The 21,331-nt window shown below is 36.0% G+C and overlaps 1 protein-coding gene across 2 annotated transcripts in view; it reads left to right on the top strand.

Annotated features, from left to right (window-relative positions):
• The window catches only part of PCDH7 (protocadherin 7), a 268,634-nt gene extending 247,526 nt beyond the window's left edge, over nucleotides 1-21,108 (top strand). For both annotated transcript variants that reach the window (XM_017805250.1, XM_017805242.1), the window contains exon 3: nucleotides 16,761-21,108. In XM_017805250.1, coding sequence (XP_017660739.1) covers nucleotides 16,761-17,140 — 380 coding nt within the window. In that variant the 3' untranslated portion in view covers nucleotides 17,141-21,108. The remainder of the gene's footprint in view (nucleotides 1-16,760) is intronic.
• Nucleotides 21,109-21,331: the final 223 nt, after the last annotated feature.

Raw genomic sequence — 21,331 nt, 5'->3', positions numbered from 1 at the left:
AGACATTTCTTGAAGCATGAAAATTGTTTAAAGGGCATCCTAATTTATCCAGTTCACAAAGCTATCTGTAATGGCAGGAAAAGATTTTTTCTTGAAATGGATGCCTTATTCTCTTTCTCCCGGTAGCTGTTCAGACCCTCTTGTCTATTTATATTCATTATTGTTGCTGTAAGAACAGTGCTGGTTTTCATTATTTCATTGGCATGAGAAGCCCTGATTCAATTTTGCTGTCAATTCTGACCTCTTTTTGTACCTCCTCTACTTTCAGTGACTAAAAGCATCAGTAAATAGAAACAGAGAAACCCCCATAAAATACTTTTGCATCAGAACAGAATAAGTATAACAGCACTCAAGATACATGTAATTGCAGTTCATGTCTGTGGTAGGGTAAAGCATGCACTGGGAGTTTGTTCAGTTCTTTATTGTACTGCTACATATTTAGCGAGTTTTCACATATCTGGTGGAAAAGAGATTTGAGAGTATACATAAATAGTTTAATAAAAATAAGAGTCTCAAAATATCTATGCAGAAAAAGCAGAATAAAATCAATGTTAATTTTAATCCTGATAAGTATTTTTGGTCAAAATATTTTGAGAACACATTAATTTTTCCATTTACTTTCTATTTATCATTCAAAAGTATACACAGAGTATTTTCTACATTATCTAGTCAGACACTCATCTCTGATGTAAAATAGAATAAGTCCAATTAAGTTAATTTTCTTGAAGTGTAGCTTTCATAAACTAATCACTGGTGTCCACCACTGTGGACTGTTGGTTTATCTACTGTGCTTAGTCTAGACCTAATTTAATGGATCACTATCAGAGGTGCTTTGTTTACAGCCCTCTCTGCTGCTCATTCTTATACAAGATCCATGAAATATCTAAGTGTGATCTGCAGTTTCTGGCAGGACTTCATTCAGCTCTGGTAGGAGTGTGCCATTCTCTTTCAACAATTCTGGAATAATTCCATTATCTGACAATTAATGTGGCTCAGGTTACTGATTTTTCAGCACACAATTTTTTTTTTGCCTGAAGTTGTAGCTTCAGAGTAGACCCAAGTAGAAACCAATTGTACAAGCCAATAGGAAATCTATTATACGAATAAGTTAGTTATACTCCAGTGCACAGTTCTTTTACAAGAACCACAATCCCAAATGACATCTCTATTATGATCTCAGAAAGGAGCCAGAGACTAAAACACTGCAAAGAGAACAATTTTCTACTGAATATTTTTCTTTCAGGAAACCATATTCAGAATAGCCTGAAAGGAAAACGCCTGTACAAAGTATGCACCATATGGCCTAGCCATGATGCGTCATGGGGGCAATAGTGGGCAATAACTGCTTAATTTAAAAAAAAAAAAGAGTTTATTAAAAATTTGTCTGAAATCATAATTGCCAAAATACCAAATTACTCTATTCACTTTAACAATAGTTGTCTTTCAAGTCAGATAAAATCTGCAGATTTTGTAGTCTTCTGTCTGATAAGCTTGTTTTAATCTTTTACTTTGTGTTCTGTCCAACTCCTATATTTGATCCCTTAACCACTGTATTTTCATGTCTTCTTCAGCTTTTCAAAACAGTCCAGCAGCCACTAAGTGATTATGACCATTGCAACTAATATTGGGTAGATTAGCAATGACTCTGTGGCTTTACACTGGGAATAATCAAGAGGTTTATTTTATTTTCCTCTACTTTAGTCAATACATCTAAAACACTAATATCTTAATTTTTTTCAGTAGTATATTTACTCAAAAAAAAAAAAGTTTAACCTCCCTGTTAATGTGTTTTGCTTGGCTGGGTTTTATGCTATCCTAGCAAGTATAATTAAGTTTTTTTCCTACCTATTTTTAAGAATTTACTCATGCATTGCAAGTGAAGCGAGCTTAACACTGTTCCATTTCAAATCTTTTGTCATTTCTACTAGAGTCTTAGTGAAAGCATAAACTAATAATTTAAGAAACTTCTTGATATTCAAATGAATTAAACAAACCGGAGGTTATCTGATTTATTCTTGAAAAAGTAGATGTTGGCTATGAAACAGTAACCCAAAGTATATATACTGTACTTCTTAAGAAATCTGGAAATGTCATAAACCAAGGAACAATGGAATATTTTCTGAGATTTAAAATTTTATGAGTAAGGGTATATGCTTTGGCAATCAAGTTAAGCAAAAGTATACTGACTAATATTTAATATTGTGCTGCAAAACACAAAAAGATACAAAAAGCAATATTAAACATTCTTACACCAAGAGAATTGACTCATTAAAAAAGTACTTCTACTGCAGTTACTTCTGACAAAGATTGCTACATTTTTACTTTGAGGCTTGGAAATATTTCACATATTTTGGAGGAATATCTCAAGACATCTGTAAAGGGGTATGCTCAACTCAACTAAATGGTTTCGGAAATGTGAGGAAAATGTTACAGAGTAGCTGGTCAACCAAAACCCCGGTATCTTCATCATAGGGATGAGAGAGAACTTCTGACTAATATGCTTAGATACCTCTGGTCAAGTCCAGTCTTGCCTTTAACTTTCATCAGGACACAGTTCTATTTGTAAAGTAAAAATTCTACCACCTATAACTGTTGGGTAATGAAACACTGTAGGATATTTAGGGTCAAAGGCAGGGGTCAAAAACTATGATAAACAGTACTGGCTCCAGTAGATTCCACCTCTCACAAGAAGGATTGAGACTACTATTTCTGACAGTCTTAGATTTTGCAAGTAACACTTGATTTTTTTTTTTTTCCTCTGTTTCAAACAAACTTCTTCTATACTTTCCATTAGTATAAAAAATTATCATTACGCTTTTCCATTCTACAGTGAGAAAAATACTGATATTCTAACCTCTTTTTGTATAACATCCCTATGATTCATGTGTAGGATTACAGTCTATCGACTGTATGTGCACAAGGGGAATTAGCGCTCTGCTTAATACTTAATTACTAATGGACCGTAACCCAGATGAATCTGTCATAAGTATGGAACAATTCCGAGCTGATGTTTGCAGTTAATTCACTAGCTGTAATCTGCAGACACAGCTGAAAAAATCAATAAAAAAAAATTAATGAAAAAAATCCCTTTGAGCAGGACATAAATCACACTGAGAGATTTATTATCTTTCTATATTTGTCTCTCCATTTTTTGAGGTGTGAAGACTTTTCCTCATAACTTACTATAAAAATGACATCAGCAGCAAAAAAAAAAAAAAAATGCCTAACACACCCTCCCCCCTACATAATCTCCATCAGTACTTATAACAGAAGTAGGAACTTAGGTGAATTAATTGTGTGAGGTATTGAAAAACATCTGATGGACAAGGCAGTCATTGGTCACAGCCAGCATGTCTTCATGAGAGGAAAGTCCTGCTTGTCAGTCTTAATTTCCTTTAACAACGTTACCCACCTAACTGATCTGTGGAAGTCACTTAATATAATCTTTCTGCATTTCAGTAAAACTTTCAATACTATCTCTCACAAGATCCTCCGGACAAAATATCCAGAACACAGCTGGACCATCATCATGTGGTGGGTGAGCAACTGGCTCACAAGTCAAGCACAGAGGGTAATAGTGAATGGAGTAACATCAGACTGCTGACCTGTCACTAGTGGGGTTCCACAGGGCTTCGTCTTAGGCCCAGTACTCTTCAACATCTTCGTAAATTACTTGGATGTAGGACTCAGAGATATGATAAGTATGTTTGCATACATGACAGGGAGGACTTCTCAACTCCCTTGAAGTCAGAGAGGCTCTGCAGAGAGACCTTGGCAAATTAGAGGACTGAGCAATCACCAGCTATATGAACTACAACAAGGGGAAGTGCTGGATTCTGTACCTGGGATAGGGCAACCCCAGATGTTTGTACAAACTGGAGAATGAGATGCTGGATAGCAGTGCCACAGAAAGGGTCCTCGTTGACAGCAAGTTGAATATGAGTCAGCAGTGCCCTGGCAGCCAGGAGGGCCAATCATATCCTGGGAGGCATCAGGCAGAGCATCACCAGCTGGTCAAGGGAGGGGATTGTCCTGCTCTGCTCTGCACTGGTGCCGTCTCACCTTGAATATTGTGTGCAGTTTTGGGCACTGCAGTATAAGAAAGATATTAAGCCATTAGAGTGTCCAGAGGAGGCTAGCAAAGATGGTGAAGGATCCAGAGGTCTAGATGGCGAAGAGGTCATTCAAGTTGCAGCTGAGGTCACTTGGCTTGCTCAGCTTAGAGAAGAGGAGACTGAGAGGAAACCTCATTGCAGTCCACAGCTTCCTCACAAGGGAAAGCAGAGGGACAGGAACTGGTCTCTTCTCTCTGGTGATCAGTGACAGGACCCCAGGCAATGGCATGAAGGAGTGTCAGTGAAGTTTAGGTTGGATATTAGGAAAAGGTTCTTCACCCAGAGAGTGCTTAGGCACTGGATCAGACCCCCCAGAGAAGTTGTCATGGCACCAAGCCTCTGAGCTCAAGAAATGTTTGGTCAACACTCTCAGGCACATGGTGTGATTCTTGGGGCTGTCCTGTGCAGGAACAGGAGTTGGAATTCTATAATTCCAAGGTAGATTTTACTTCGTCTTAGGAAAAGCTGAAGGTCCCAAAATAATAGTTCTAGACACTGGAATGACAGTGGTCCATGCCACTGACATAGAATAAGATTCTGTAACTACTTAATCATTTCCTTTCCAAGTGAAAAGTATTATCATTTACTGTGAAGTTGTCTGATTTTATACTTCTGTTATGCTTCATGATTAATGAGAATGAGCAGTACATTTTATAAAATGTAACCCATTTCTTGTGAAGTATACTTATACAGGAAAAATGTGCATTAATACAATAATGTTTTTTATTTCTATTTTTAATATTCATTTCAGTCTTGTGTTATGTAGAACTTCTGTTAAAGGCATGAAAATGTATGCTTTGTACTTTTCAATTCACTACATCGAATTAAATTTGGTTCTGTATCCCAGATCTTGCTAATATTATTAAGTAAAATTACAAATTTATATAAGTATTTGTGAGAGAAACAAGAATGACATGAACATATAAGTGAATATTTTTTTTCCCATTTTGTGGGTTCCCTTCAAGTGACATAAAACATTAAACGACTGCTATATTTCTTCTTACAACACAACTTTCTCTTGACAGCTACTAAAAAGACAAGTAGTCACAAGTTATTTGTTTCTGCTTTATGCTTAGCTCTACATTATTTAGGTGATCATTTGCAAGCAGAACATGGAGAACTTTCTTCTTCCCCCCATTTGAAAATAGCATAGTATAAATTAACAGAACTCGAGCACATTTTATACTTTTTGTTCAAGTTTAACCTTTGAGAGTTTATGACTTGTAATAAAATAAACATTACATGAGTGACAGAGAAAACCTCTTGGAAACACAAATAATTCCCTTTTTATGAAAGCAATACTACTATTTAATATGTGTTATTTTTATAATATTTCATTCTATATATGCAGGAATAAAATAAGATCCAGCGATGTGTTGCTGTGAAAAGTAGAACTATATGAAGCATTTCATTTTCAGCAATGCAGTGGTACTATCAAAATAACCAGTTCAAGTTACTGTCTCATGTGGCAGAGTAATTCTGTAAGTAAAAGTAAGTCACTAAAAGATATTTCTTTACTGAACGAAAGAAATCAGTATTCTCCCTTAAAGCCAATTCTTAAACAGAATTCTTAAACAGAAGCATTCAACCAGAACTTTATTGACTTCTTGTCGATAATCACAAATGATTCAGTTTTTCTGTTTGTTTCTTGTTTTTTTTCCCTGCCATTACAATTAAGTGGCCATGTGTGTACAGGGGGGTTATCTTTTCAGTCAGCATTTGAACCTAAACATTAGTCATATATAATGCATTTTTATATCACTTCAACAAATATCTGTCTTACAAAAGAGCTTGCAACTCTGTCAAGTCACTGACTTTTTCTATGTATTCAGCTTTCATTATGTATTCTGGATATCCTTGGAGAGATTTGTGAGATATCCATGGGACCTAATGATGGAATGACAGAATCACTGAATATGCTGAGTTGGAAGGGACTCACAGGGATCATCTAATCTAGCCCTTAGCCCTTCACAGGACCATCCCCAAGAGTCACACCATATGCCTGAGAGTATCATCCAAATGCTTCTTGAACTCTGTCAGGCTTGGTGCTGTGACCACTTCCCTGGGGAGCGTGTTCCAGGCTGGTCATCACAGAGAAGAGATTAGTGGCTGCCCCTCCTCTTTCCATTACGAGGGATTTGCGTACTGACACTGGACATCTTTTGGGATTGTGTTTTTAGTTTCTCAGTAAAAGGAATGTTGCAATCATTAATATCCCTTAGAATACCTTACTTGGAGTATCTCCAAAAATAAGTTGTCTTGTGAATGGGATGGGCATAAATTGGAACTCATGTTGTTTTTATCTTTTGTGGTAAGAGCACTAGTCTTCCTACCTGGTGTCCATTTCTGAGTTGAAAATACATTATTAAATCCTTATTGCCAAGAAATAAAATAAAAAGACAGCACAGCTGACATGATCTAATAATGGCTGCTAGCTACCCTATTCTCTTATAGCTCCTACAGTCCCATCACTTTGGTAAGAGTACCGAAAAAATTATCTTGAATTTTGAGCCTTGATTCAGATTTTCTTAAGTCATCTTCAGGACAGCTGACATCCTAATTGCTCGATGAATTGTTTCAGCTCAGAGTTTGTTAAGCACTGACATATTTTACTGGAAAAATAAAGGTATGTAATTTGACACAGTGACAGATTAATACCTTAGCATTAGATTGGCAGAACAATTAAACAGCTTAAATGTTTCCTACATCTTAATGTCTGTGCTACTTCAGGAAGCCATAGTAAGTCCTGCTTTTCTGAAGGATATGTTGCCATTTCAGTGATAGAAGTAAATCAGGCTATCAAAGGATTTAACAGGATTACAAGAAGTCTTGCAGCAATTACATTTAAATCTGGAAAATTAAAATCTAGGGAATTTAGGTTCAGCATGATGTATTTAGTATGGTACCACTGGTATCACATAAGCTGATACTTCTTAGTTCTCATTATATACATGCAATTGGTCTTGTGAACAAAAATGAAATAATGCAGTCTGAATGATAGGATAAATACAACTTAAACAAGAGAAAACTTTATGTTTCTAATGGGCTTCTGTCCTAGTTAGAGCAGTCAGAACCAGTTCATCACTGTGTGGCTGTGGTGGTAAACCAAACTGTGTATTCTACACCCTCTATGTAATTTCCCAGGAACTGGTAACAATTTGCAGCAGCTGCCCAGATCGCACCTGGCCCCTCAGGCTATAGGCTTGGTGTTGGGAAGCCTGTGAGACAGAAGGATGTTCCTATCCTCACATCAATGACTCAGGTGTGATAAATCCCCTCCAGGGAGTCATTAGCACCTCCACACCCAGCCTGAGGGGTCATGTCTGCTAATGGGCCACCAAGGATTCCAAAAATATCTCAGGACTCACAATCCCCCATTGTGGAACTCCCTGCCCTGGGGGAGGTACTGAGCATTCCCACTCCAATTTGAGTGTATATAATCTTGGGGCCCACTTGTTGGATCCAGAGAAGGACCAGAACCTTGATCAGACTGTGACCAGCACTCTCACCAACAGGTTTTCCCTCTCCTTTTACGTTGAACTCAGAGGGACCATATGGGGCTCAGCACAGGGGCCAACAAACACCATTCTGTTCGTGTCCCGGGGTGCTGGGTTATACACGTGGGTTTTGTGAGTTAAAACCAATTGTTTGTCCATATTATTGTATTTATAGTATTATTTCTATTAAATTGTAACTCTGATTTATAGTCTCTTTGAGTTGGGTTCATTTCTCCTGCTGGTTTGCCTTTAAACCAGCACAGCTTCCCTTTGTTTTACAATGTAATCAGGGGTTAAAATTAGTATTTGTCTTGAATTAAGTCTGTTGAATTTGATTTCACTTAAACATAACATTATATGCCACTTATATTATTGTTCTCCACTGACAACCAACAGATCAACATGATTTCAATCCAGAAAAGTACAACTAGGGTCTTTATTTTAGTTTAAAAAAAAAAATAAATAAAAAGGAGGAAAAAAAAGCAGCCATAGATCTGTTTTTAATATAAACAGTCTTTAAGTTAGTTGTGAAATACTGATGATTCCTTGAAGAACACAGATGCAATATTACTGAGCTGGTACAATCACTAATTTAGGTAAGAAATTTTTTTATCAAATTATTCCATAATTAGGGGAATAATTCTTAGTTAAAGAATATTTTACCTTAACTTGCCTGAAGACATTTGTAATAGAAATAACTGGAATCTAAGCCAGGAATATTATTGCTTAGGTAATATTTCTTTGGTTACATGACTGAGTCATGTTAAATATCTATCTAGTCATGTGTAGTCTGTTTAATAAACAAAAAAACCCTCATCAAAATCTTATACAGTCATTCTCTTATTTGACTCTGTTCCTCCCTAAAGCAGAGGCGTATATTATTCAAGGGTAAACAAAACCAAAATGTCATATAAGAAGTAAAATAAACACTTGAAATTTTTCTTCTTACAGCAGTTTCAGATTTAAAGGACTTCAGAGGCACGATATGTTTTGCACCACTACAGGTAGAAGTAATATTAAATCTTTAACTTTGTGACAACACTGTAGAATGGGATGGATAGTCTCAGGCAAGAAGATTTTATAAATATTAAGTTATCATGCTGGAACTTGAGAATGAGTTACATTCTTTACAGTCTTTGTGTTTCTTTATTCCTCTGATTAACACCTGTCTTAAATGGTTCAACTATTTTTTGGTTAGTAGTTTTATTACTGTAAAATTTTAAGGAGGATTCTAAAGTGGATTTTTAGTTGAACTGAAGCCCACCTTCTAAGGTTGATTTATTACTGAATAAGTTAAGAATCTTAACCCAGAAACAGTTAATTGGATTGAGGCCAAAGTACATGAGTGTTGAGCAATCACATTAACAGAATTACAGAGCTGAAGGGAAACTTTAGAGGTCATTTAGTGCATCCTCAGTTTCTCAAGGTATAATTAGCTACATTTTTGTTATCCTTGGGGAACTTTTTTCTAGACATTAATAAAACTCATTCCAGACTCTGTACAGTCTATCACTACTACATTTATCCTCAAAGTTTTTTTTTCTGATTTCTGAACTGATTTGTTCTTGTTGCAATCAAGCCATTACTTTTGCTCCTTTCTACTATGGGCACACAAAACAGATTGCTTTTACTCTTTTTTTTTTTTCTTTCCTTTTAGGTACATGAACAATATTGCTTTTTCCTGTAGCTGCTTGCTCCTCTCACTAATTCACTTTTATTCATCTATCATGAACTTTTTTTAAAAGTTATAGAATCAGTTAACTGTTTCTATTTTCCTATGGTAGCGCTTTATTTGTTTGTTTTATTTTTGTTAGCTTTAGTAGTAGAGGACTATCTAGCAACTCGTGTTTGTTTTGAAAATTTCACTCTGGTGTCTTGAAATTGCTAAGTATTTTGACTTCTGACATGATACAGCAGTGAGTCTGGCTGGTTTTAGGGATTGTTTTAAGAGAGACTTTTATTTCACCAGTTTTCAAGTAAGGTATTAAAAATTCTCACTTGTATTCTGTATTCCTTTTTCTTTGCAGAAGAAAAGAATACTAAGTTTCAGAAATCATTATTTTATATTATTCTGTCATACCTTGTCTCACACTATTAATCATTCCATCAACGTACATATAAACCTTTATGTATTCTGAAGTACTTTCTTAAGCACTGAAAAGAATTTAAGAATTGAGCATGATATACATGAAACTATTCTAGTCCAAAAGCAATTAATATATTCATTACTTCAGTGCAGTTGGCATATCTCAAGTAGTGGATTTGTGTTTGACTTTATTCAGTAGGACTGTTTTAGAGATGGTATGCACTATCTCTGCAGTACATGATAATGCCACATTCAGAATGACAGCAGTCCAAGCCTTGGGGCACTAAATGCTTCTTGAGATATGTTCAATTGCTGTTTAACTGCATTTAGCCTAAGGTGCAGAGAAAGAAATTGCTGATGCCTTCAAACATGTTTAAGTATTTTAATAGCGTCTTGGCATGTCAGAATATGCCACAGCATGAACTGGGGTGCAGTTCCTGAATTATTGCAACTAGGAGGCAGGAATTCCAAAACCAATACTACTCTGGCTGTGTTTTACTTTAGTATAGCTTTCTTTTTCCCCTTTTAAACAGTGATTTTTGACAATATGTACCCTCCCAGCAGTTTTCTGCATTTTCATTTTCTGATCATGTAGTCAATACTTGTTGTGCTTTAAGAGCCTTACTGTGTCCCCGACCTCACAGCTTGTAAAACAGAAAACCTTTTAATGTAAAAGCTATGTAAATGGACTCCTGTTTAATCACATAGTCTTAATGGTGTTTCACTTGAATTTTGGATGGTCCTCTGAATATAGCATATTAGTGTAAAGGGTTCAGGCAAAGGTGGGATGATAAATGGCTCATCGAAATCACAGTCCCTTTCATTACTATATGACCACTCCTATTCCTTTTTCTTTTCTCACAGTAGTCTGGAACTGCTGAACATGCAGTTTTTACAGGTTCTAAATAAATGGAACCATACAGGGATATTATGATATGGGCCTGTCAATGGAAAAAGTAAAATCTGCATGTAGTCATTGATTTGTCATAAATATTATTTAGGTCTCATCTGCCAATGACTCCTCAGATCCTGTGGACCGGCTTTATGGTTTACAGAAGTACTGTTCCACTGCTGTAGTACTATATGGCTACTGTGGTCTTGTACTCCTCCAAGAAAAGGGTCTACAGCTAGGAGTATTTTCTCGGAATGTTCAAGTTATTGTGTCTAGATAGGGTGTCAATATTGCTTTGGAAGGTTTTCCATCTCCAGGGATAAGTGGAACAGAATTTTTGCCAACTATCTAAAGTGTGTTATTACCACAGTATTTGTGTGTGGTTTACAAAAGATAAGAAAGTGAAAAGCTCCTTGTATTTTTCTCAAAAAAAGTGCCAGGACCATGTCATGACTAGATGATAATGCTGGGTTTCTATAAAATATATTGTGCAAGAATGGTTGCTGAAAAATGTACAAAGTGGAGCCAGAGTGAGTGTGCATTCTTGACTATATTTCTGCAATATGTGTGTACAGAAGAGCCCATAACTTGTAACATGTAGAATCATAAAATGGTTGGGGTTGGAAGGGACCTTAAAGATCATCTAACTTCAACCCCCATGTGCACTTGTTGACTACTGAGTTCATAATACTTTCTCTGTACTTGATGAAATATATTAAACTTCTTTGATAAGGAATTGGAGGAGAGAAAATAGTGGAAAACTGCTTGAGTGGAATATTTGAGCTGTTGGTTTCTTTGACATTAAACTGGATATAGACTATCATCTTTCCCCTCTCCACACTGCAGTGGTAGGTGCCTTCCTTTTTTGATGATAAGCAATCCTACTAGTCCTAAAGCAACAGTCAGCTAAAATTACAGAAACATGAGCATAATCTCCATTCATTTGCATGCTTTTGTACAAAGTTTTATGGAAAATATAAAACAAATCAATGTCTCGGAAATTAGCCATAAATGTTTAGAGATTTCTTGGATGAATCGTTTCTACTGTTTCAAAAAATATGAACATTTATCAGCTAACTTTTTAAAATTTGTGGTGGAAGCTTATATCAGGTACAGTGAAAAAGTAGATTGTGAGACCCCGTAAATTACTGTACTCCAGTATTTTCATAGCAGAAGTCTGAGCAGTGGCAGGTTAAATCTGCTTTAAAATATTCATTTTTGAAGTCTCCATTTACATGTTTACCTAAAAACTTTTCTAAATATCTGCATTTTAGGGAGGAGGTTTACAATGGCTTTGTAAATAGTCAAGCAATACCTGCTTCTGATCTAGAGACACTATAAGAAGATATGTTTGAAAATAACTAAGATGACATCTTCCATTGTATCTCTGATGATCTTTTTGTGCAGATAAAGTCTTGAATTTGACTAGTCTATGTATAAACTGTTAGAACCTAATCCCACATCTACAAATTTCTGTATAACAAGAAATATCATACATCTTTCTCACTAATTAGCATTGTGATGAATTTTTTTTGTTAATAAGTGGCATTTTAAGAACTTATTTGATTTGTTTTCCAGATATGTAACTGTAGTAGAAATCTGTTTTACTATTCCTTGATGATTTGCCAATTGTGCTGACAAATTCTTTCCTGTGTTGTATTCCATTAGGCTTATCAGCTAGCAGCGGGATCACTACTAAAGTGTTTAGCTTTTAAACTGAGAAACACTTAGAGATAGTTATGCTTGAATGTAAATTATTCTAGAGCACAAGGGTAATTTTTTTTATTTTTATTTTCAAATTCAGGAATTGTTCAAAACTCCACAGGCTAGATCATTTAAAATGAGGAACATAAAGTCACTACTTTGCAAAAGAGGGTTGATCTGTTCAGTGAATTAGCAAAAATATAGTTAATCACTTTGTAGCTAAAGGGATGTGGCAGTTTATCCAAAATTAAGGTTAAATCTCTGTTATCTACTGGAGTGTATAATATCATCATGGCTAGGCTTCGCGAACGAAGATTTAGGAAGGCTCTACCCATGTTTGTTACAACGCTGGTGGCTAATGAGGCCAATATGAGATAGACATATCCGATTGCAAAAGGCACAGCTGAAAGACTCCTTAGGTGGTATATTCTGCAAGACACCGTTCTTTCTGTGTTGTCTTTTCTCCTCGAGAGTGATCCTGCGTGCGTTCTCAAAGGAAACAGCAGTGTTATAGATGGTGTGTCTCCAGGCCTCCTGATTGGAGGCCAGAGTAGACCAGTTATGTTGATCAATATGGCCAAGGCTGAGATGTTGTTTCAGGGAGTCCTATCAACCTGAATGTATAAAAACCCACAATTTTTCCTTAACTGACTAGTTTGGGTACAGGTAATAGTTTAGTCCTGACATCACTGGATCTTCTGATATAATGCACACACAAAATATTCCCTGCCTCCCCAAATGCTGAAGTTATGTCCATCTTTTAAGAGAAGAGCAATTCAAATGCAACATGTTTAACACCGTGTTAGATTAATCAGTGCTTAGATGCTCTACTGATTCAAGATCTTAGAACAGATGCAAGAAAGCAATGAAGTAGAAGGCTACATTAACTGTAAGGGCCAAACATTATTTGAAGGGTGTTTTAGAGAAAAATATATGACACCAGGTCTGACAGCCTGAGGGAGGTAAAGCTGCTGCCGCTGCTCCATGTCCCTGGGTCCAACCAGTAGCAAAGTTGAAGATGTATTCCCAGTAGACACATACACAGAGCACACACATACACCAAACATGTACACAGCTGTCCATACAGATCACAGATACTCAGAGAACTCATATGAACACAGACAGTACCACTGTCCTCATTCTGTCCTCTTCTCTGGCTGCACAGGATGGAAGTCCTCTAGTGAGAGTGGACAAGCCCATGTGTATACACTCATATGCAGCCCATAACCCAGGAAAGAGTTAGAAAGGAATTTAGTAGGAAGACAGGATAGGTGGTGCTCATCAGGCACAGAAAATGACCAGAAATCTTATTAGCCAGTAAACTATTTACATGACTGGCCCTTTTATCCACTCATGTCTCTATTTTCCCACTCTTGTTCCTTCACAAATGTCCTAAAACCCTCACTTGTCTTCCCTTTGGATTCTCCCTTAAACATCATGTAAGTCCTGTGCTATCCCAAATTCTTTTCCCCCTTTATCCTATAACATGTTCTACATACCTAGAGAGCAATCCACATTAGACAGAAAGATGATTGTTCATCCCAAGTCCTTATTTTGAGTTCCTATCTGCCACTATACACCCCTGTGTTCCTCTGGGCCTGAGCAGATGGACCTTTGAGGGGCTGATGGTCCTATGATGGACCTGGGGGTAGCCTCTCAGGGTGTTATTTTGGCTTGTATTATCCCTTCAGTGTCTCTCTGGTCTCTTCTGTGGGTGTGAGAATGAAGTTTATCACATAACACAACAGGGTGACTCAGCCACACACTGACTTAGACGTTATTGCTTCGTAGAACAGCACTATAAGGCTGAATTGTACAGTAAGTCATCATGCTTTACAATAAGGAATTTGTATTAACCATTTGTTCAGAAGTGAGTAGGGGAAGCACTACAATGAAAAATGGTACATTTTGAATGCATGATTCAAGGACCACTATCAAAGAAAGTATTTTTATGAACACATGTAGTGCTGGCTCAAGATTTGTTTAAGCTAAAAAGAAACCATCAGATGTAATGAGATATTAATTCTTTCAATCTGAAAAAACCACCAAAACCCAAAAACAAACCCAAACAACAACAAAAGAAACCCCTTTCAATAAACACATGCTCCTATGTCTTAAAAAAAGGTCAGACATATTGTCTAGATAAGCATTTGATAATATTCTGCAGAGTAATAATTGAAATACTTGTAGCAAGCATAATGTTTAGTGGCCATTGTTTGGAAATAAAGTGCTGTTTGAAGAGTTTATGGGGACTTAAAGGGATTGGCCCTGTTGTAAAAATATGCAAAATCCAGTTTAAAAATCAAAGCACATTAGGGGCAGCCGAACAGTTAATTATGCTTCTTACCTTTAGGGAGTGCCAGAATAATACTGATTTAGCTGATAATTAGAGGATTTTCTTGATACCATCACCCTCTTCTGGGTATGTCTCCAGAACACGGTCATCTGAAAACTGATAGGCTGATAACTGTCCATAGTCTTTGCATTCTTCATCGGAAAAAAAAAAAGTGGGCAAGTCTAAGTGTGAAAACCTTAAAAAGTACAATTGGGGGAAAAAAAATGTAAAAAATTAAAAATCAGTTCCCTCCTCCCAGCCTTATACATCTCAGCTACAGTGTTACTCAGTTATCTAGACACCAGTGGTGTTTCTTCATTAAAATCAGTGACATATTGACATATGAAATATTATACTGTATTCAGAATACAAACAGTAGATTCTATAAAATGCTGACATCTGTCAATAGCAAATAATATGCATATTCTTTACAATACTGCAAAAATTACTAATTAAATTATGTTTAAATGCATGAAAAAATTGGGACAGGATGAACATAAATCTGATTTAAAAGAGCTTTTGCAATTCTATCAGGATTAAATCCACAGATGTTGAAATGAAGTATGTTTTCTCTACAAGCACCTGTTGTAAATATTTTACATTAAAATAGTTTATTCTGGAAGAAGCAAAGGATTTTTGGCTGGAGGGGTTTTTTTGTTTGTTTGGTTGGTTTTATATTTTTTTTAACTTCAGTGGTCTATTTTATCAATTTATAAAAAATTCACAGTTTGAATTGTAACTGTTTGAGAAGGTCATCTGACAGCCAAAATCAAAGAAAAATAGGCAAAATAGAAGTGAGGAAAATGAAGACTGAATAGGCCTTTGAAAGGCATTTGATAAGGCATGTGTTATTACTGGAAAAAATTATTGTTCAGATGAATCCGGGTGTTGTAGTGGGAAGGCAGAAAGATGTCACAGTCCATATGAAGTAACTGACTGTGTTTCCATGTGGAAGCTATTTGCTCTCTTTTAAGATAATCAATTTTTTATAAAACAAACCTAAATGTTTCATCAAGTATATCATATCATATGAAAGTCATATCAAACACACTGAAGAAGATTTATTGATTTATGTTCTTTGTCAACTTTGTTTGAAGATCATGTTGTTACTTTTTAAGCAGCTTCAGTTATTCCTTGCAGACCATAAAGTACAGTACAACTGAATAAAAGCAAGGTTTCAGAATATTACCCAATCCTTAAAATAGTTAAGGTAGCTTTTAAATTCAGTTGTAATGCAAGTATCAAAATACAAGTATTAAAAACCTCCTGTGTTTCCAAAAGGTAGGAGTCAATCCTGCAGGCCGCTGAACTTTGCTGGTTTTCAGTGACAGTTCTTACAAGTACAGTAGCTAGAAAACTTAGACATGGTGACCTGGAAGAGGACACCTTCTAACATAGCAAGTAACATAAAAAATTTTAGTGTTTCTCTTTAGGCAGCACTCAGATTCTGCCTGTCCCCCAACATACATATCCACATACACACACCACAGAACAGCTTTATCTGTACATTTTTTATTAAGATTATAAGCCATAGCAGAGGGTTTGTATGCTTCCCCAATTACTGATTGTACAACTCATATAATATTGTGGACTAGCAACAAATGTCCAATCCTCATAAATACAAGCAGAGGTTTACATTATGTGCAAATTGAGTTCTGTTGTCACTAGCAGATCTGCTCACTTGTGGTGCATTAAGTATGCCCATAAGTATTTGCAGGATTCAGGGTCTTAGGATCCTTTCACATAAATTCAAAGCATTCTCTACAAGAAATTCAAAGAAAGGTATTTTTAATAATTTCAAGAAAACTGGCAGTGTGGAAACAAATCCTCATTTGACTCTTTCAAACATCAAAATTCATTCAGTACCTAATACCAAATGCTTCTGGAGCAGATTTAGAAGCACAGGAAATGGATTGATAGTCTTTTTTTCAATTATTGATGTAGAGGATAACTGTACAGATCTGCTTCTTGCCTGTGGGCATATGCAATGTGAAAAAATTATTACTGAGGAACTTACTACAACATTCCTGCAAAGACCTTTAAAAATACCTTTTGTGAATTTAAGGATTCTCAGTTTCAATTGAAATCATTGTAATATTAATTTGTAAAGACAACTCTCTTTTATTTTCAGATTCACGGCCTCTACCAGATGTAGCTCTGACAGGGAAGTGTACCCGAGAGTGTGATGAGTACGGCCACTCGGACTCCTGCTGGATGCCGGTCCGCACTTCTCCGGAGAGAAAGCAGAAGAGCCAGCCAAAACTCTCTACTTTCATGCCTGTTGATGAACGGGGCAGTCAGGAAAAGCTGGCCAATGGGGAAGCCTCCCTCATGGGTGATCGCAACAGAAACCTCCTTAACAAAAAGTTGACCTCATCCTATGAGACCTTCAGCGCGGCTAGTTTCAGCAAAAATGAAGAAGGCAATCCAGAGGATATCCCCCTTACACAGACAGGGGAATACAAGCCATCTCCTGTCAATACTCTAACTAGAAGAGAAGTTTACCTGTAGGCTAAAAAGCAGCAACAAAGTTCTTTCATATTATAAGAAAGAAATGGGGAAAAAGTCTTAAAATCACAACAATTTTAAGAAAAAAAATAAACAAAAAAGAGGGGGCCACCAAAGAGACAAAAGATCTGCCTGCCACTTCTGCCTCCATAGCAGGCATGTAATTATACTGTCTGCCTGACTATACTGTACAATGTAGAAAACGTTGTTACTTGCATGTCTAATTCCCCCTTCTGCTGATTTTTATTTTTCCTAAATCTATGGTTGCAAATTCCTCCCATAGTAGCGAGCTTGATTAAAAAGAACACAACACACTGTTGTTTCCCCTCTGCAGAAGCATGAGTTAAGCCACTCATTTTGTTTGTTTGTCATCTGGCTTGTTGAGGATAACATGTCAGGGAAAATGTACTCAAAACATATCATCTGAATATTGCTGATCCCCACCAGGGACAATCCTTCAGAAACCATACAGATATAGAGATAAATATAAAGGAATAATCATTAATAGGCACTTTGTGAAGACCACAGCTTTAATATTCTCACCTCTCATCTGAGGCTGGAAGCAACAGAATTATGTTCAGCCTGAGACTGCAGTCAAAAACATGGCATTCTTTCCTGTGATTCATGGACTCTGGTTCTGTTTTATCCATCAAACAAACGTGTCTTGCTGTGTCTCTTTCTCTCCTTCTCTCTCATTCTCTGTAACAATTACTTCAATGTAAACACAATTACTAACACATGTACCATAGGTTAGTAATGATAAACTGTTGAAATCATTATTTTGGGCAAGACTAACATCTAGGTGGGAAGATTGTAATAACAAAAAGGCCAAAGATCACACAATGGATCAGGGGAACTGCTAAGTATTGGGGCTTGGCTTAGAAAATTAATGTATTCACAAATAAACACATGTACTCATAACACACCTTCTGTTACATTTTGCACAGCAGCACAGTTCACAAGCCCAGATGACAATTTTTTTTTTCCGATGTGGTTCAGTTGAATGCCCAAAGGAATAGGTGTGTGGTTTTTTTGTAATGATGTGATATGTTGCAGCGGAAGCTGCATATGATATGCTGCATATGCCAGGGAGTTTTTAAGATCAAAATTAAAAAATAATAGTAGTAATAGAAGGCTGTGTTAATAAGAATGCTTGATGGGAGGGAAAAGGTGGACAATGGGATGGTGCACTAACAAGAGGATGTTACATGTTGAATACAGAAGCTTCTTTTCAGATTGCCAGGAGTGGTTGCTAAGTCTTTGGTCATCAGTGTTGCAGATTACCAATTGCTTCAAATATGTCAAAGATATGTGAAAGCTTTCTTGAAACCAAGTGCATTAAAACCAAGAGAAGTGCAATACTAAATGATGTCAAGACTCAGAACATTTAGCATAAGGAGAAATTGGTCTGATAAACAGTGGTATGGTACTCACCTAGCAGGTCAAGATGAGTCAAAAGGAGTCCAAGCTACTGTGATATGCAAAAGCTGTAACAATTCTCATGATGAGTGATTCTTGAAAGGAAGAGGAAATGAAACAAGTTTTTGTGCAATAAAAGCAACAAAACATGCAGAACGATGAACAATTGCTTTGTACTTGATGCTGTAGAAATAATGGCAGATGAGCTCAGACATTCAGATGAAAGCGACAATCGAACAACACAGCAAGGACAGCTCAAGGAGGGGGAAAGCATTCAGATCCCTGGCTGTTTAACCTGGCGTGAAGGCATGGCTAGATGGCTCTCTAGTATACTGTAGTCACAATGTAGCTTTGGGTAGTTTCTTGCTTTGAAGAATTGCATAGAAATAACCTTAAACAGCCTAAGGTAGAGGTTGGTAAATCAAAACAACTCATCACACTTATCTTTTGAATTCACTTCTCCATATAGTGGGATGTGCCATTATTGGCCTTTTCATTCTCCTCTCTTGAGTTTACTTTCTTCAAGTAACATTAGTTTGTGTATAACAGTTACGATGAATGGGCACATTTTAGAAAGAAAATATTAAAATCAAAGATTAATAATGATTGAACATTTTTATGTTTAATTATTTAAGTAATATGGAGAGATGCAAGCTAGTACTTTGTTATGAGACTGCGTATAGCAGTTACTGCTTTGTATAATCTGTAAGTACCTGTTTAAAAATGCTTCTAAAATGCTTATGTAATGTATACACATTTTTCTTGCACGTTTCAACAGAATACACAATTGCATAACACAAATGTTCAACAAAATTTCCTTTAATAAAATTTTATTTAATATTACACACAAGAAAATAAATTAGGTAGCTGGGTTCCATATATTCTTAGACACTTTTTCTACAAGGCTAATAATACAGGTCATAGTAGACCTTCAGATTAAATGGATCAGCAGTCACTCACCAACTTTTGCACCACATAAGACAGTCATGAAGTAATTTACTTGTGTGCATCTCCTTAGATCTAAAATGCGTGTGAAAGAATTTTTAAAAAATTCTGTCTACTGTAAGTATTCACAGTAATTCTAGTGGAACTAGCCACTATTAATATGCTGATTACTCTTCTGACCTGGCATGACATACAAATATATTTTGTGTTTGTATATTTCCTCTTTATTTGAAATAGGTTAAATCTGGTGCCACTCCATAAATAGAGTGCTTTTGTATAAAAATAAACAAATAAAGCTATAAAAAATAATTAGGGTGAATGCAAAATATGCAACTGTGCCTTTTATACCTATTAATATGGTAAAGTGGTAGTTGGGTTTGGACACTGAGGGATAAGGGGCTATTCCCAACTTTTTTGAACCTGTATATTTACCTGTGTTTATTTTCTGAGAAATTATAAATAATATATTTAAAAAAAAGCCTTTTGCCAAACTCAGTTAATGGACCAGTCTTAAGCATTATTAACAAAAACCTGTGGTTTAAGTAGGTCTTGAGGATTTTTTTATTACTATTTGTGTGGGATTTGGGGTGGTTTTAATTTGTTTTTAATTCTGCTGCCTGAAAAACTACAATCAGTCTATATGATAGTTATTTAGCAGGGTGTCACCAATTCATGTTGCCAGGAAAATTGACAAATTTTTTTTTAATTGCTTTTAGCCATCATCACATTTTGGTTGTACAGTATAGAAATCATCTTTTTTATTTCCTTCCATGGGAAACTCAGATGAGCTTTGCATGTATTTTACATTAGGGCACCTTTATAGATTGATGCGTTAATATATAACTTTATACGTATTAGAAAATTCAATAGCTTTGGTCTAAAATCTAATGCTCATTCTGGATCTCAGACCCACTATGTTTATCCAATATGGTTTCTGACTGGCCTGCTGCCTGAGTTTCAGGAAAAAAAAGTTAAACATTATTTTTATGTGGGGGAAGAACTTAAATGGGATTGAAATGATTGCTGAAAGGCTACCCTAGGAAGTTGTCAAGCAGGAAAATAAGAAATATGGATAAAGACCTTGCCATAAATCCAACCATCACCAAACACTTGTAAGGAAGTTGAACAACGAAATATTTTTCCTTTTGTTTCGTTGATGATAAATATACAGTGTTTTCATCAGGAACAAAGCAGATGAAATAGCAATAGAATTAAAGTCCATCAATTAAGTTGTATTACTGACTGAATGAGCATAAACACTAGGAAGAAGACAACATTCACCAGCTACCTGGGGTATGCTTTCAGACAACTTTTTCCTAAATTTTAAAGCACTTGCATTCAGTGTGGTACGATCTGTTTGTAATATTAATCATTGACTATTGTTCTGCAACTTGGATGTTGATAGTGAAGCAGAGAACAATTTATCATTGTTTATTATGAGTCACTATGCACGCAACTATGCTAAACATGGCAAAATGTATTAAACGCTAGTCCACCTCTATTTATGAAATATTTACATAATTTAATTTGCTTTTGTACAGTTTTATGTAAATAAATTGCTTGTCATTTTTGTCTCTGCAAATTAAAATATAACATGTTCAAATGGTTGCCTGTTTGCCAGCTTACTTTCTCTGACAGTCTATTCCACTTTTACTGGATTAAGTCACATGCTAGTTTCAATATCTAACCTGCATTTTGAATGTGAAAGATGATACTGCCTTAGTAACTGGCCACATATTCAGCTGCGGATGTAGCTGAGGTTTTACCTCTCTACAAAGTGAAATTCAACAGAGACTATTTTCACTCAAAACAGCATGCATCTATTTTCAT

This window comes from Lepidothrix coronata, unplaced genomic scaffold (genome assembly GCF_001604755.1).
Source record: "Lepidothrix coronata isolate B3197 unplaced genomic scaffold, Lepidothrix_coronata-1.0 Scaffold0, whole genome shotgun sequence".
NCBI lineage: Eukaryota > Metazoa > Chordata > Aves > Passeriformes > Pipridae > Lepidothrix > Lepidothrix coronata.
This window is presented reverse-complemented; position numbering and strand designations above follow the sequence as displayed.